The following is a 16,299-nucleotide window of genomic DNA, read 5'->3' as shown; positions in this document are numbered from 1 at the left end:
AACTTTCAAAATCAGCAGGCATCCATCAAGAAACTGGAGACACAAATTGGTCAGATAGCACAACAACTTACAGAACATCTACAAGGGACATTGCCAGTTAATACAATGATAAATCCTAAGAAACAATTGATGGCAATTAAAGTAGTGGAGAACGATCCACCCAGGGCCCCCGTAAAAGTTAAAGCATATGTACCTCCACTTCCATTTTCCCAAAGACTTCGAAAGAAGTCGATGGTGCAAAATATTCATGTCATAAATAAAAAGAGCGAGGTACAATCGCCAGAGATCACTACAGAGAGACCCAAAAGAAGAGATGGCCAAGAAGTGATTGATAAAGCTACAAGGGTAGAAAAATCTGCACCAAACGCAATTGAAAATGGAGAAAGTACAGAAACATCGCTGCCAAAGCACCAAGTCTAGACAAAGCTTACATGCCTCCCATTCCCTTTCCTCAAAAGCTCAAGAAAAACAAACAAGACACAAACTATGAAAAATTCATCGATGTTCTCAAGAAGCTCCAGATCAATGTTCCGTTCATTGATGCACACTATACGAAATATTTGAAAGAGATGTTGACAAAGAAAAGAAAGCTACCGGAGTTTGAAACTGTGGCATTAACTGAGGAAAGTAGTACAAGAGTCCACAGAAAATTGCCTCCTAAATTGAAGAATCCGGGGAGTTTTATTTTATCGATTTCAATTGGAAATTTCTATTCAATTAATGCATTGTATGACACTGGTGCTAATATCAATCTAATGTCATATTCTGCTTACAGGAAATTGGGACTAGGTAAAGTCAACTCAACATCAATAACGCTACAACTAGCTGATAGAACAATCGCAAGGCCACGTGGTAAAGTTAAGGATGTACTCGTAAAAGTAGAAAATTTAATACTTCCTGTGGATTTCATTGTATTAGACATACCAGAAGATCGAGATATTCCAATTATATTGGGTCGACCATTCTTAGCAATGGGACGAACCCTTATTGACATGTAGAAGGGAGAACTAATCTTGAGCGTGGAGGACAAGTAGGAGATATTCAATATTTACATCCAATATCAGAAACCTCTCAATAAAAATGATTGTTGTATAATTGATCAAGAAGAGCCACCTGATCAACGAAGCTGTCAGAACAAAAAAACAAATTTTGGAGAACTTTTTGGTAGAGATAAGAATAGACAAATCAAAATTTGAAGTGCAAAAAAGGCTGCATCAATGAAAATTGCACAAAATGCAATGATGGAATAACTTGGTTTGAGCCACCATGATAAATCAACGGCACAAGTCAAGGTAATGACTTAAAAGAAACGCTTCTTAGAAGGCAACCCAAACTTTTATTTTATTTTATTTATTTTGTTTTCAAAGTTCTAGGATAGTTTAATTTATAGTTTATTTAAGAATCATCACCCATACCCCTTTTACCCATAGTTCTTGGAGTAATTAAATTGGTTATTAGATGTTTGAGCTAAGTAATCCTTGTTCCATGAGTTTAATTTTTCAAATTTAATTTTTCAGGAACATGATATCGCGGAACACTCAAACTAACATGGACATGGAGAAAATGGGACAAATCTCAAGTTTGGAGGAGAATGTTGAAGAAGAGTCGATCAAACGCAACACCAAGACACCACAACATCATAGGCAATACTGACATTTCAGGGAAGTTCTCCTCCTTTTCCTTTAAATTTCACATTGAGGACAATGTTTCAGTTAAATTTGGGGGAGTGACATCATTTGCTTACATTGTTGAGTTTCTCGACAAAAAAAATTCATTTCGTGTTTTTGCATGCTTGTGTGTGTTAGATAACATTGCCAATATTGATATGTGTAATTGAGAACATGCGTTGATTTATGAATTGTGGACGAGTCATGTGTTTGAGTTAGATTTTTGCTTATTCATAGGAAACGAAAATTATTTTTGCACGTGAGTTGATTGTAGCATTGTGCATGAGTAGGTTGATTCACGTTTATAGGTTAAAATAGAGAACTTAGATACTAAACCCAATCAACCATTAAACATCACAATACCCTTAAACCAAACTTAGGACGTTTGGATGATTGCACTGTTGTAGGGAAATTTGGAAATAAATGTGGATTTCGTGTGTGTTAATTTTTTGGTGGATTGTCTGAGACCAATAGGATGAAAATTAGGTAAAAACCTTAAGTTAGAGGTCAATTTTCGAGGATATGTGTTTAATAAGGGGCATTGCACTAATCACCGAATAAAAAAATAAAAAATAATAAAAAGATTCCAATGAGGACAACTTTAATAATCTCATTGTGAATCTTCTCTTCTTAGCCTTTATGATTCGAGTGAGTAAGCCTGTAAGGATTTAAAATCTGGTGCCCTAAAGTCATCTGATTTAGGAGTCATCGACCTAAAACTCGCTACAGGGGTCATTTAGAAAGTTTAAGGGAGAGACATCCGCACAAAAAGTGATTAAAGAATAAAGATACATGTGAAAAAAATAAAAAAGAGAAAAAAAAGATATCAAATGCCTTGATTAAGCCCCGAACACTTGTTTTAGAGGATTAGACCTTTGATAAGGGGTTAGTAACTTGGTTGATTCTTAGAGGTTGAAGCAGTCAAAAATAAGAAGAATCCTCATTTATTGACATGTGGAACTACAATCAGTAAAATCTAACCAAACTTGAGTGATGTAAGAAATTAGTATTGAAAATTTAACCTTAGGTTACACCCTTGGAAATAGAAGAAAATAAGTTTGGGGGTGTTTGAATTCCACGAGCAAAGTAAGGAGAAATTTGACTTCTAAGGTCGGGAATTGGGTCAACTTATTATTGTACAGCATTGCACTTGACTCTCCACACACAGACACACACACACACCCGTTTTGCATTGAATAGGTTAGAGTTTAGCTTTTGCATTATAGCTTTGATGTGATTCATGGAATCAAAGTTATGTTTTTAATCCTGAGACATGAAGGCAAGCTATCTAGCAAAATTTATTTTAAGTGATTTTATTTGTCTCAGTTGTGCTTATGTGTCCATTAATTATTTTTATTTGTAGTGTTTGCTCGAGGACAAGTAAAAGATTAAGTTTGGGGGTGTTTGATGAGTGATTTACACTCATTCTATTATACTATTAATTTCATGATTTTGCTATCTTAGAGAGTATTTTAGAATTCCTAACAAGTGATTTTGGTGTTGTTTTGTAGATTGATGGAAGTGGAGAAAACAAGAGCTAAAAGAGGCCAAAGGAAGGAAATAGACAAAAGTTAGCGAAATTGGATGAAATGACCAAAATGTAAGAGATCCAAAGTTCGAGGATTAAAATGCAATTAATCAAAAGTTGTGTCGAAACTTGAAATGAAGATCCGAGAGTTCTAGAACCCAATTGGATGAAGGAAGGTGTCAAAGGGATCAAATTTAGTCAAGATATGATCATAAATCATTTTCCAACTGAAAAGTTTTGCATCGGGTTTTTAGCCTCATATTGAGACTCATTTTTTGACAAAGCAAACGATCGAATTGGAGAATAATATCTGAAGCAAAGTTGTAGCCCTTTGAGTTACCTTTCCAACGCATCTTGAATCGCATGAATCGAATATTGGGAGTAAGAATTATGATAAAAATACTGAAAACTGTGCAGTGCAACCGAAGTAGTCCTCAGCGCCCAGGTGCCATGATGCTAAAATTTTGACAGAAAGTCAGCACCTAGGCGCCGCCTTGCGGGAGTAATTTTTCAGGTTTTTACCATTCTTTCTCGACCCAACTCATCTCCAAATCTTTCCCTAAACTCCAAGACATTATAAATACACAATTGAAGACCTAAATTAGAGGGGAGCCGCACACTAAAAAATATGTGGGATCAAGCCACGCACGGGACATATTGGAAAGAAAACAACAAGAAAGGAGATGAAAAAGGGAAATTCAAGAAGATTAACACCAAGCAATTGAAGATTAGAAACATTCATTGGAAAAGGAAGGAGATCTTGGTGCAATAATTCTACTTTTTCTTCTACATCTTTATTACAAACTCGGTGATGTATTCTAAGACAAATTCCTACTTTTCTTCTTGTATTATGAGTAGCTAAATTCATTGTTAGGGGGAATAATGTAATCAATTGGGATCTTTTACATTCTCTTATTACGACTTTCAGTTTTTAATTCTTCCATGTGTTGATTTTGCTATGAGTTGAATGCATTAAATTATCTGATCAATAATTTGATGGTTTTTGTGAATTTTTTACTAATAGAGATATGAGTTTAGGATTTAGACCATGTAGTAAAATTCAGTACATTGGTATAACGAGTAGAGATACCTATACTATTTATTGTGGTCATAATTGAATTCGTAAGACATAGAACTCGTTTAACTAAGTTGAGTTTGCATAGAGATATGAAATTTAATTAGTTGAATAGGCTCAATGAGAACTCGATAGGGGTAAATTGGATACAATAGGAGAATTCGACCTAGCACTACATTAGAATTAAGTTTTAATTTGAGATGTAAAGGTGATCAATTGATGAAGTTATTCTGCCCTAACATCCATTCATTAATTGATTCTCCAACCAATCATGTGAACATTCATTTATTTTATAGAATTTAGATTAAAATCTAGATTTTACAACCTTTAATTTGTTTTAGTCAAATACTAGTTAAAGAAAATTAAGTGCTAGAAAATAGTCTTTGTGGGATCGACAATTCGGACTCTTAGGTCCACTATTACTTGTTATGGGTCGTACATTTGCGAAACAAAATTTTACAACACACATCCACATCAGAGGATTTCTCTGAGAATGCCAACAGTTTACAAAATCATTAGCCTGAATCTTGGTGTCAGAATCTGAAACAGCAAGTGCTGTAGAATCAACTAGAACAATTAATTGAAAATGAAACAAATCCATAGAGAATATGATATTAAAGGAAAAACTGTGAAGGAAGAAGATGCTAAATTTAATTGTAATCAAGAATCAAATAATTATAAATTGATAGTTCGAATTCATATATACGGAAGCCATCATAAATATGAATAATTGCAGTTAGATCTTCCACTCCTTACTCATCACAAAGTATTAGTCATCAATGAGGCAAGCTAATAAAAAAATATGGAGAGGAAAGGGGAAATAGCCTTTACATAAGAAATTCTTGGGTCATCCCATTACGACTGAAACTCTAATTAGGATTTACATATATTTCGGTTCACATATTTAAAATTACCAAATCATATTAAATATAACTCATAAAGTGTAAAAGACTCAATTGATTACTTAATAAATTTTGGCCCAATCACAAATATCATTATGAACCATACATCTAACAAATAAAATTTACAATCGCATGTGAAGTCCACATTTGGAATTATTCCAACGGAAAAATCAGTAGAACTGTAGAAGAAATAGAAGAAACTAGAAAAGAGACGAATTTTGTCACAAGCCACCAAAAATTTATTCATTCATCACTTGTTTTAAATATTTACTGACAATTTTTACAGACGTTGGAAGAAGTTTGCCCAACCATTCAACTTATGGTTGGGAGATTGACTGCGGCCTCTTGTGATATGTTCCTCAACATAATCGAGTTTTTTTCTTATCCTAGGAGAGTTGATGAGAACATCCATTTTATTTATTTCCTAGTTGGACTTTTATTTATGTTTTGGGCTCTTATTTATATAATTGGGCTTGTATAAGGCATTTGGCCCAAGGTTATATATATATATATATATATATATATATATATATATATATATATATATATATATATATATATATATATATATATATATATATATATATATATATATATATATATATATATATATATATATATATATATATATATATATATATATATATATATATATAACCTTGGGCCAAATGCCTTATACAAGCCCAATTATATAAATAAGAGCCCAAAACATAAATAAAAGTCCAACTAGGAAATAAATAAAATGGATGTTCTCATCAACTCTCCCAGGATAAAGAAAAAACTCGATTATGTTGAGGATATCACAAGAGGCCACAGTCAATCTCCCAACCATAAGTTGAATGGTTGGGCAAACTTCTTCCGACGTCTGTAAAAATGTGTCAATAAAGGTTTAAATCTGGTGTCCTCGCCAACTCCTCTTGAGTGGATGGGAGACGATCTGGACTAAAGAAGATCCTACTGACTCCAATAGAGCTCCAATAAATCTAGGTCAAGTTTCTCTTTGGAGATCCATGTACAATCAAAAGATGATGGGAAGAATTGGACCTACAAGAGCATTAGAAGGTTGAACTTTATCAGACCATTTATTACTGCGGCGTGATGGCTTTTAGAGAGGAAAGGGCAGCACTTGAAGTCTATCGGGAATATCTGGGAACTCTAAAGGTTCCTTATGCTTCTCAAGATCCATAAGGAATTCTGAGTATGTGTAGAAAGCCAATTGCAAGAGATATTTGGGTAAGCTGGCCCAAGTACTTCTCAAAGCAATCTCATCTATGCTGGTTGGCAAGCACTGGCGGATTCAGCACCCAGCGAGCCTCGGCGACAGCGCGTGCTAGATTCGCCTGGAGCCCCTTTTTTGGGCCAAGAATAGACAAATATTTAGGATATATTACTAGTACTTCATTTTCATTTCAACCACTCCTTCTAGCCAAGTTGGCTAGCGTTTGCATTTGTTTCTTAGGCGTCCCAAGTTCAAAACTTTTGTCCACCAATATACCTTATAACATTTTTAGTTATAAGATTTTTACCATAAAACATTGAAATAAGGTAAGGAGTGGGGAATCAAACCTGTGAGCTTTTCGAAAACACATTAACGGCTTAACCATTATGACACTTGCTAAGTTTTGATACTAAATTTTAAAAAAAATAATATATGTTAGATTTTAGCGGTTCAATTGTAAAATTTCTAACACCGTGCTTTTCCTTTGAATTATACAAAGCAATAATGTAATTTGGTGAGGGCGATTTATTCTTATAACGAAATTATATGTTCAACTTCAACCAAATAATTATTTTATTTAAAGTTTGATTCTCATTTAGTTCATAATACATTTTTCATTCCCTTCTTTTCGATCAAACATTATTTAATAAAATAATATTGCACGCAAATTCAAATTTTTTCCTTATTTTTTAACTACACATTCTTTATCAAATCACTATTCCACAATCGATAGTCAACGATCGTCCGTGCTGACTCAATATTCTGGATTCGCCCCTATTGGCAAGCTAATATCTTCTGTAACACTAGAAAACTTCCAAGGATGGCCTTATTCTAGGAAGCCCAAAGGTTTTCAGCTTATGACAGATTTCTTGATGGAAATTGGATTTTGATGTGAAATTATATTTTTTCGAGGCATCTTCAATACTCTCTTTCACGTTTTCTCTTCGTTCAACAATGTATTTAGTTAGATTATCTTCCAAATAAGCATTGAGGCAGTCAAACTTCAGGTGCCGAGGTTTCTTTCCTAATTTATATTCTACATCACCTCGTATCATCCAAAAGATTATCTTCCCGATGAATGCATGTCCTCTTATGAACTATTTCAGATTTTTTTTTTAGTTTCCCATTCTGCATGGTAATGATGTGCTTCTAGCTTCCTGATGACATTGTTGGAATGTAAAATCGAAATTATCTAGGAATTAAAAAAAAATATTTAATTCAATAAATAAGATCATCTAAATTTTCACGCGTATGTTTTATCAAGAATAAATTATTCGAATTTTTACTTAATTCGATGGTCAATTCTAAAATTAATTTTGAATCACAAACTTCCAATTTTTTAGATCACGAATTTTCAGTTTTTTAATTTCAAAAACTTGATGCTTCAAACCTGAGTGGCACCTTCTTTAAATTAAATTGAGAAACTAATTCTTGAACTGGAAGATTGTTTTGAAGACTATGGAATTATGTATTATGATTGCTGTACAATTCCATAGGATGTCTAATTTCCATCTAATCTCGATTTATAGAGATAAAATAGTTACATCCTTGTACAATAATAATTTAACATTCAAATAAGAGTTCTAATTAAAATTCAAGTAGAAGTTTTAATTAAAGTCCAAATCCCTATAGTATAATAGTTATGTATTGTTCTCGCGTTATATCATAACCAAACAAATCAACCCAATTTACTATTTCAAATCGATCCGAACCAGCTACAATCGGTTCGGTTCGATTGGTTTTATCGATTTTTCAATTTATTATTATTATTATTATTATTATTATTATTATTATTATTATTATTATTATTATTATTATTATCATCATCATCATTATTATTATTATTATTATTATTATTATTATCTAGGCCTCTAGAAAATTAAAGAAGTGGAAATTACATAAAACTATGAAATTTATCTATGCAAACATTACATATTATATATAGTTAATTCAACCAATTCAATTAAAAACCCTAATCAATTCCCTAATTCAATCCCGTCACTTCCTTTCTCACTATACAATCTCTTCATTCTCCCTATAACAAATCGCCACAGGAGATCAGTCACCGACGACGTCGGATTCGATGTGAGATCGACGTCGCTGCACAGACGAGTGGCGGTGGCTACAAGGGATGTGACGGTGACCTCTGCCCAGGAACGCCGCTGCTGCACGAAGATGGGCCGGGAGAAGACGCCGCAGGAGATACATCTTGCTCGAATTTTTTGAGCCACAGCTCAGAGCAGCGCCTGCGATTGCGCTCGCCGCGATACCTTCGGGTACTGATTGGGTTAAAAATGTGTTGTTTTGTGATGGAAGCTCTGTGAATGGCGTCACTTCGCGATAGGTTCAGATATGGTTTGGTGGCGGCCATGTTGTGGTGTGGTGTTGGTGTGATTTTTCGGCATGTTTTATTGCATTTTTTAAGTGGTGGTGGTGGGCTTGTGGATTCTTTGGTGGGGGTGGTGGTTGGGTATGGTGTAAATAGAGGTAGAGGAAATGGTGATGGTGGTGGCGTGCCGTGGGTGGTGCGATGGTGGTGTGTTGTGGGCGTGATGGTGTGATGTTGTTATTGGCACAATGGTGCTCATGATGGTGGTGGCAGGGGGTAGTGATGCTCAAGTTGGTGAGGTGGTGATGATTTTGGAGGCCGTGGTGTCAAACCATTGTTGTGTTGTTGATGATGGTGTTGGTGGTGATTGTTGCGGTGGCAGTGATGGGTGGGGGGCATTTGTGACCGACAATTAGGCATCTACGACCAACTATTTACGCGTCCGTGACCAAATATTAGATGTTTGTGACTAAAAAATAATTTGTGATCGATAAACTATGATATATGTGACACATAGATATAATGTGACTTGTTATTCGAATGATTCGAGACGTCTAAATAATATGTGATTTACAAAATTTTTAATTTGTGATCACGAAATAATTTTGTGACCAATTAATATGACAATACGTGACCAATAAATAAATCTGTGACCTATAATTATGAATATCATTAATCGTGTAACTGTGATTTTATTATCTTCATTTAATAAATATTTTTAATTAATTAAATATAAACCTAATTTTTAAATTTTAAAAGCATCTATTTGATTTTTGAATTGGGGTAAACTTAATACCTGAGATGTGAAATCTTCCCATTAAATAATTGGAGGAGTTTGATTGATTTGGGCAGTTGGACTGGACTTTGATGAAAAAACTCAAGCCCAGTGAGGGAAAAGCTCAACTCCAAAGAACAAGGGAAAAAATCACATTTCAGGTATTATGTTTACCCCAATTCAAAAATCAAGTAAATAGTTTGAAAATTCAAAAATCAGGTATGTATTTAATTAATAAAAATATTTATTAAATAGAGATAATAAAGTCACGGTTACATAATTAATGGTCACAGATTCATAATTATAAGTCACAGATTTATTTATTGGTCACATATCATCAAATAATTGGTCACAAATTTTTTCGTGATTATAAATTAAAAATTTTGTAAGTCACAGATCATTCAAATTACATGTCACATTTTATTTATGGGTCACATAAGTCACAATTTATTGGTCACAAATTATTTTTTAGTCACAGACACCTAATATTTAGTCACAAATTAACCAAATAGTTGGTCACAGACGCCCCCACCCGTCACCATCATCACTACCGCAACCACCCCTGCAACCATCACCATCACCATCACCATCAACAACAACACAACAGTTGGCACCACCGTCTCCAAAACCACCATTACCTTACCAACATGAGCCTCACCACTTCCTGCAACCACCATCATGAGCAACACGGCGCTGTAACGCGACCACCATTTCCTTTATCTCCATTTACCCCATACCTAACCATCACCCACAAATGTATGAAATCGCCAACCTAAATGTATGAATCGCCGGTGATATCCCACCGTGAAATCATCGACCCAAATGGTGGTGACTGGCCGTCGGAGAGAGAAGATAGAATTCGCAACCCCGTCGAAGAAGGCACGGCACCATTCTAGACGGCGGCGACTCACGAGAAAGAACTGACGGCACTAGAGAGAGAGAATAGAAGGCGCGAGAGAAGAAGACAGAAGGCGCAGCAGCACGTTGTCGTCGGTGCCACTCATTATCGTCGTTGCCGAAGCTTGGGTTGTCGGCGTCCAAGAGAGAGAAGAGAGAACGAGAGCTGTTATACATTTAGAAAGGAAAGGGAAAGGAAAATTAGGGCTCGGCCATTTGGGTGGGTGTTCTATTTAATTATATAGTACCTGAATTTTGATTAAACATACTTCTCACCTGATTTTTGTATTATGAACTTGAAATAACTGGGATTATGTAATTTCCACAAAGAACAATCCCCCAAGCCTAATTACGAACAACCGCGCTGGTCGTAATAGATCGACTTTCATGCTAGTTCTTGCTCCAGCATGAAAGTTCCATTTCAAGGAAGGACGACGTACTATGATACTTTCTGTTTTGTCGAGCCCTGCTTTGGTCTCTGGGTACTCTTCGATGCAGCGGGGACGAGACGACGTGACATACTACGATCACGTACAGAAGTGCTGCCCTTCGTCTCGGCAATATGGAACCTCTCAACAGCTCCCGTTCTTTTATGGGGTCCTATCGGGATAGGTAGGCCCAAGCCTTTCCCCTCCCTCCAGAATCCCGAGGGGTAAAGAAGAAAAAAAGGAATAATTTTTTTCTTTCATTTGAACGGCTAGGGCATTTGCCTTCACCAGGCCTACATTAGTTCCATTCCACAATTTACTTATAGGATCACATTGGTTTCATCGCCTAACCATGTTGATATCATGTGGCTTGATCTCATTTTTCGTTCGTTCTTGAACTGTTCATTGGCTTTTATACATTTTTAATGAAAGTCTTCTATAAATTTTATAAACTCAACTTTTGTGGACTTCTGTAAAAAAAAATTGACTTTTAATATGTATATAAAACTATATGTTTATATTACTTATTCCACATCATCATTTAATTGAATTATTTATTTCTATGGGACAGTGTAATATTTTTCTGAATAGCTATTAGCAAGACCAAATAATCTAGACTGTAATAGCAAAAATATATTTTTCATAAAAAAAATATTTTTAAAATAATATAAAAAATATAAACTACCTCGTACATAAATATATAGCCAAAATACAAAGAAAAAAAAAATCTAACATTTCAGTACATGCTGATGGGTAAGAAAAAAAATGAAATGTCTAATGTTTAATATTGTCAATATGTCCAAACAAGTAAAAATAATAATAATAATAATAAAATTAATTAATTAATTAAACAATCAATCAATTTATAAAAATTTAATCTTCCATCTTTCTACAAATTGGGGAAACGGTAAAAACAAGAGAGAGAAGGAGGAAATGATAATATTGAAAAAAGATTGAATAAATACTGATCATTATTGTTGTTGTTGTTGTTGTTATTATTATTATTATTATTATTATAAGTCTTAAGGCACGTACATGAAAAGAGGAAAAATAAATATGAAGAAAAAATCATATATTGAAAGACTTTTTTTTCTTTTATTATTATTATTATTATTATTATGTGAAGGTCCTCTAAATTCTTAGAATTGAATATGAGACAAATTGTGATACTTTCTTCTTAAAAACTTGTGCAGAATTTTTTTAATAAAAGTCACTGATATTTTGAAAACCATATAGCCTTTTAAAGTCTTGATTTAGCTCCTGTTTGGCCCCCATTTTGTGGTGATGAGAATGTGTGTGATAGTATTTTTTTTTTAAAAATGAGTGGTTGAAAGAAAAAGAAAAGTTTTCGATTTACGTGTAATATTATTTTATGAAAAATTGTGTGGTTGAAAATTAGAGAGGGAAAAATGAAATGTAATGGAATAAAAATTACAATAATGCTGTTCAAACAACATCCTTTGCACAGGTTATGAACAAGTAATAAAAAATTAATAATGGGCACATCAATGATCAGTGGAAATTGTTTGAAAAACGGGACAAATTTGCAGACCACTGGTACAACCTTTCTCCCCCAAATTGGAAGTCAGTATTTTCCCTTCTCATTTTTCCTCATTCCCCTCTCTCCCGAGCCTTCATTCCCGCCGGCCAGTTCTTCGAATTCGATAGCACCTCCGAACAGCATGTCTTCGTCGACACCGTCGAACCCACGTGACCCACTGTTAAATGTCATCTTCAAAATTTTCCAATTCGACATATTTAATTTGTTGTTTGCAAAGTATGGAAAATGCCATTGCTTAAAAAAATTTTGAATGATAGTGGAGATGGAGATATTTAACAAAAGCTGCAACATAAAAATAAACGAAAAATTTGTAATGGGGATGATAAACCATGAACTGCCCTGCAAACGTAAAATGACATTTCGTCCAATGTTAAAGAAAAGGAAAACTCTGTAATGGGGATGAAAAACCATGAAGTGCCCTGCATTGGTCATTGTTATTACAATAATGCTGTTCGAACAATTTGGATTTCATGGTTTTTACTTTAGTTCTTTGGGTTGTGAAACTCCAAAGATAACGAGAAGCTTGTAACCTGGAAGTTAAAATCATGATTTTTACTTTAGTTCTTTTTAGCTTATTCAGTCTGTTGATAGCAGTGAAAACCATAAATCTTTGAAATTTTACCAATAAACTATATTTATTTTACAATTTACTTAGAATGTTCAATCTTTATGCATAATAATGACGATACAATTTTTGCTTCATTTCTGGATGCAGGAAATAATATGGTAGCATTGATGATTTTTTGTCGAAATTTTCCATCTTTTGGTGTTTGATTGGCTTCATTTTCCATGGAAAGTGTATTTATTTTTTTGTTTGTTTTGCGAATACTTTGCCACCCCGACTAGTGTTTGTCACTGCGCAACGGGGATCGACCTTTGAATAGGTGCATCTGTTCGTTTTGACAGTTACTTTCAACAGATATATTCTTCATTTCAAAGGACACGCCCAATATAGAAGATGAACTTAAAAAAGTATACAATTGATCACAGATTATATTTTTATTCTTGTTTACAAAACCACATACTGGAACAACAATAAAAGAGAAAAAAAAAAAAGAAAAAATGGAAAAAAATGTGTGTAAGTCTCTGTGACACACTTGCGTGACACATGTGTGTCACGGATAAACTCTCTCCATGACAGTTTCTCCGTGACACAGGAGAGAGTTTCTTCGTGTGTGTGTGTGTCACGGAGACATTATCTCCGTAACACACACTGAAGTCCTTGCAAATGATTTGGATGGATATGGGAATATATTCACATGATGTTGTACTGAAAATGTGCATCAAAATGAAGCAAAAAGTTTTTACCAAATTGTAGTGAAAAAGTTAATTTTTAAATAATTATAAAGATCCCAATTGAGTAAATTCGACCACATGCACAATTTGAAGTGGTAACATACTTCAATTGCATTACTTGATGTCTACTCGTTGAATGTGTTCGTTTGGTACAATATTCAAATGTCGTTCGATACTTCTCATGGTGATAAATGGACCGCGTACACAGTGCCACTTCAAAACATTTTGTATATTTATGTCGAATTTGAGTGTCACCCCAAAATCAACACGATATTCGTACTCTCTAGATATTGAAATGTACTAATGACATTACAAAATAAAGAAATTACAAATATACTCTCTAAATAGAGAAATGTTTTGAGTTTGACGTGTTTAAGGGTTTTTTTCACTTTGAATTCCCTAGAAAACTAAAACCAACTCAACCATGAGAATTGAAATTCCTGCTTTTCGTGGAATTAGGGGTCACGTGAGGGAAAGTAAGAAAACCAAATGCCTGAAAAAGGTTGCCTATCAAATAGGCAGAAAGTTAGAAAATGGTGGGGAATTTTCCATTTTCCATGAAAAATATGACGTATCAAACGGACTCTAAGTGAAAGAAATAGTTAAAAAATATGTCATTAACATTTCTAAATAACATGAAGTCTGAACAAGAAATGCAAGCATACATAACATCTACGCTTATTAAAAAATGGGGCTACTAATGCAGCCGGCCACTTTCATTTGTCATTCTTCTCCATGTTTGCTTTGCCCTTGCGAATTGTCATGTTCATGTTCATCGAAATCTGGACCTCTTCTTCGTCTGGGAGATGAATTTGATATTGAAACATGCATGAAAAATCTGACACTAATTCTTCTGATGCAGGATTCGCCTTGCTATCGACAGCACTTGATTCACCACTTGATTTTCCTTCTCCAACCCACTCCTAAAAATCGCATTTCTAACTACAGCATTTGAATAGTTTTCCTTCGTTATCGGTCTCTCTCTCCACCTCGAAGCACTTCTGGAATCCACTCTTGCAAACGGGGCAACGAAGCTTACTTCGGCATTCATCAAAGAAGTGTCCCTTCGATCTGCAACTATGACAAATTCTAGAATTCTTTCCTCCCATTCTACAACAACAATCAACCGTCCAAATTATTGACCATTAGTGTTCTACATGAACGTAATGAGTGGAGAGGACTGACCATTGCTATAAATTCAATTTAATGCTATTGAAAAAGTTGAAATTCCATTTAAAAATGCATCACCAGTGGTTTTTATAGCCATTTGCTCATTGCGCTATACTACTGAAAATGCCAGCAAAAATTCTATCATAGTATGAGCTATTTCTGATCTTCAGATATTTTCATATATTTCAGCAATTTACAAAAATTGTTATAATGCTTCTTGATCGTAACTATTTTAACTGCAAAATAATTAACAAAGCAATCAACCGCAATTCATCCAATAAACGAATCTATAAACACCAAAATTTTAACTTAACTTCAGTAATTAATATCAAAACAAACAATCAAAAACTTTATTAAAAAAAATTACAAAATTCATAAAAAGCAAAGCAGTGTAAATAAATTACCTGAGAAACAAATGGAATGAGAAAATACTTCTCTTGGCGCCTCTGTAAGCCCTAATATAGAGTTTTTGTTTTTCACAATTTTTTTCCTTCAAAGAGAGGCTTTTTAGAGAAAGATGGGGATGTAAAGCTTCGAATGCTTGCCAACCTCCACCGTTTTCTTTAATTTTAGGGACAATGAGCTAAGACCCATGGGAGGTTCGCCGGTGTCGAACTTCGAAGTTCTGACCTCACCGACTGGAAGTAGAGAAAATGCTTTCCAACCTCCACCGTTTTCTTTGATTTTAGGGACAATGAGCTAAGACTCACATGGGAGGTTCGCTAGTGTCGAACTTCAAAGTTCCGACCTCACCGACTGAAGTACAGAAATGAGCCAATTTCAATTTGGGGATAACGTGTTTCTTCCATTTATTATCAGATTGGATTTTTTTCCTTATTTCCCTTCCAGCCACGCGTCCTCATTGTTTATTAATTTTTTATTACCTGTTCAACATCTGTGCAAAGGAATATGTTCGAACAGCATTATTGTAAAAATTAATGAGGACCAAACGGGGGCTTAATTGTCCAAGACTTTTAAATATGCTAACACTTTTATAGAATTTTAAAGAGTCAATGGCTATAAGCCTTTTTTAAGCTATAAAATCTTAAAAAGGAAGTCAACAACAAAGATTGATATTTGCTCAATATTTTGTCTATTTTCTTGACCCATTTAAGAGTATTGTACTTGTATAAACTTTTGACTCTTAACGGAAATTGACTTGTAATTTTTCGATACTGAACTATCAACATAGTGAAAATATCTACATAGTCATTAGTATAAATAAATTTTAAGATTTTTTTTTTTTTTTGGGTCCATCTAGCTCCACCCCTGAACGTAAAGTAAAAACGTCAAAATATAAAGCATCAAAAATATAAATATACGACATACAATAGTAGATCCACTACTCTTGTAGAACCACAGTTTGAAGCATATGGGTAATGGATGCAAATAATGATACAGCACTTGATGTCGTTCACATGAAACTGTGATATCCTTAATGTAGAACAAAAA

The 16,299-nt window shown here is 34.2% G+C and overlaps 1 protein-coding gene across 1 annotated transcript; it reads left to right on the top strand.

The window, feature by feature from the left end:
* The first annotated feature begins 431 nt into the window (after positions 1 to 431).
* LOC111400681 lies at positions 432 to 5,653 on the top strand. Its single transcript, XM_023028074.1, has 5 exons — positions 432 to 994; positions 1,518 to 1,643; positions 3,613 to 3,640; positions 5,007 to 5,054; positions 5,459 to 5,653. The coding sequence occupies exons 1-5, from the start codon at positions 432 to 434 to the stop codon at positions 5,651 to 5,653; spliced, it is 960 nt and encodes a 319-aa protein (XP_022883842.1).
* Positions 5,654 to 16,299: the final 10,646 nt, after the last annotated feature.

This window comes from Olea europaea, chromosome 10, assembly GCF_002742605.1.
Source record: "Olea europaea var. sylvestris chromosome 10, O_europaea_v1, whole genome shotgun sequence".
Taxonomy (NCBI): Eukaryota; Viridiplantae; Streptophyta; class Magnoliopsida; order Lamiales; family Oleaceae; genus Olea; species Olea europaea.
Note: the sequence above shows the minus strand (reverse complement) of the source record. Positions and strands in the feature narration are given on the sequence as shown.

Bases quoted from the DNA above. Each gene is read 5' to 3' on its own strand.
- LOC111400681 (XM_023028074.1), top strand. From the start codon at position 432: ATGCCTCCCATTCCCTTTCCTCAAAAGCTCAAGAAAAACAAACAAGAC. The intron at 995-1,517 runs GTAGAAGGGAGA...TTAATTTTTCAG, and splicing joins GGACGAACCCTTATTGACAT to GAACATGATATCGCGGAACA. The intron at 3,641-5,006 runs GTGCCATGATGC...GAATAATTGCAG, and splicing joins AAGTAGTCCTCAGCGCCCAG to TTAGATCTTCCACTCCTTAC.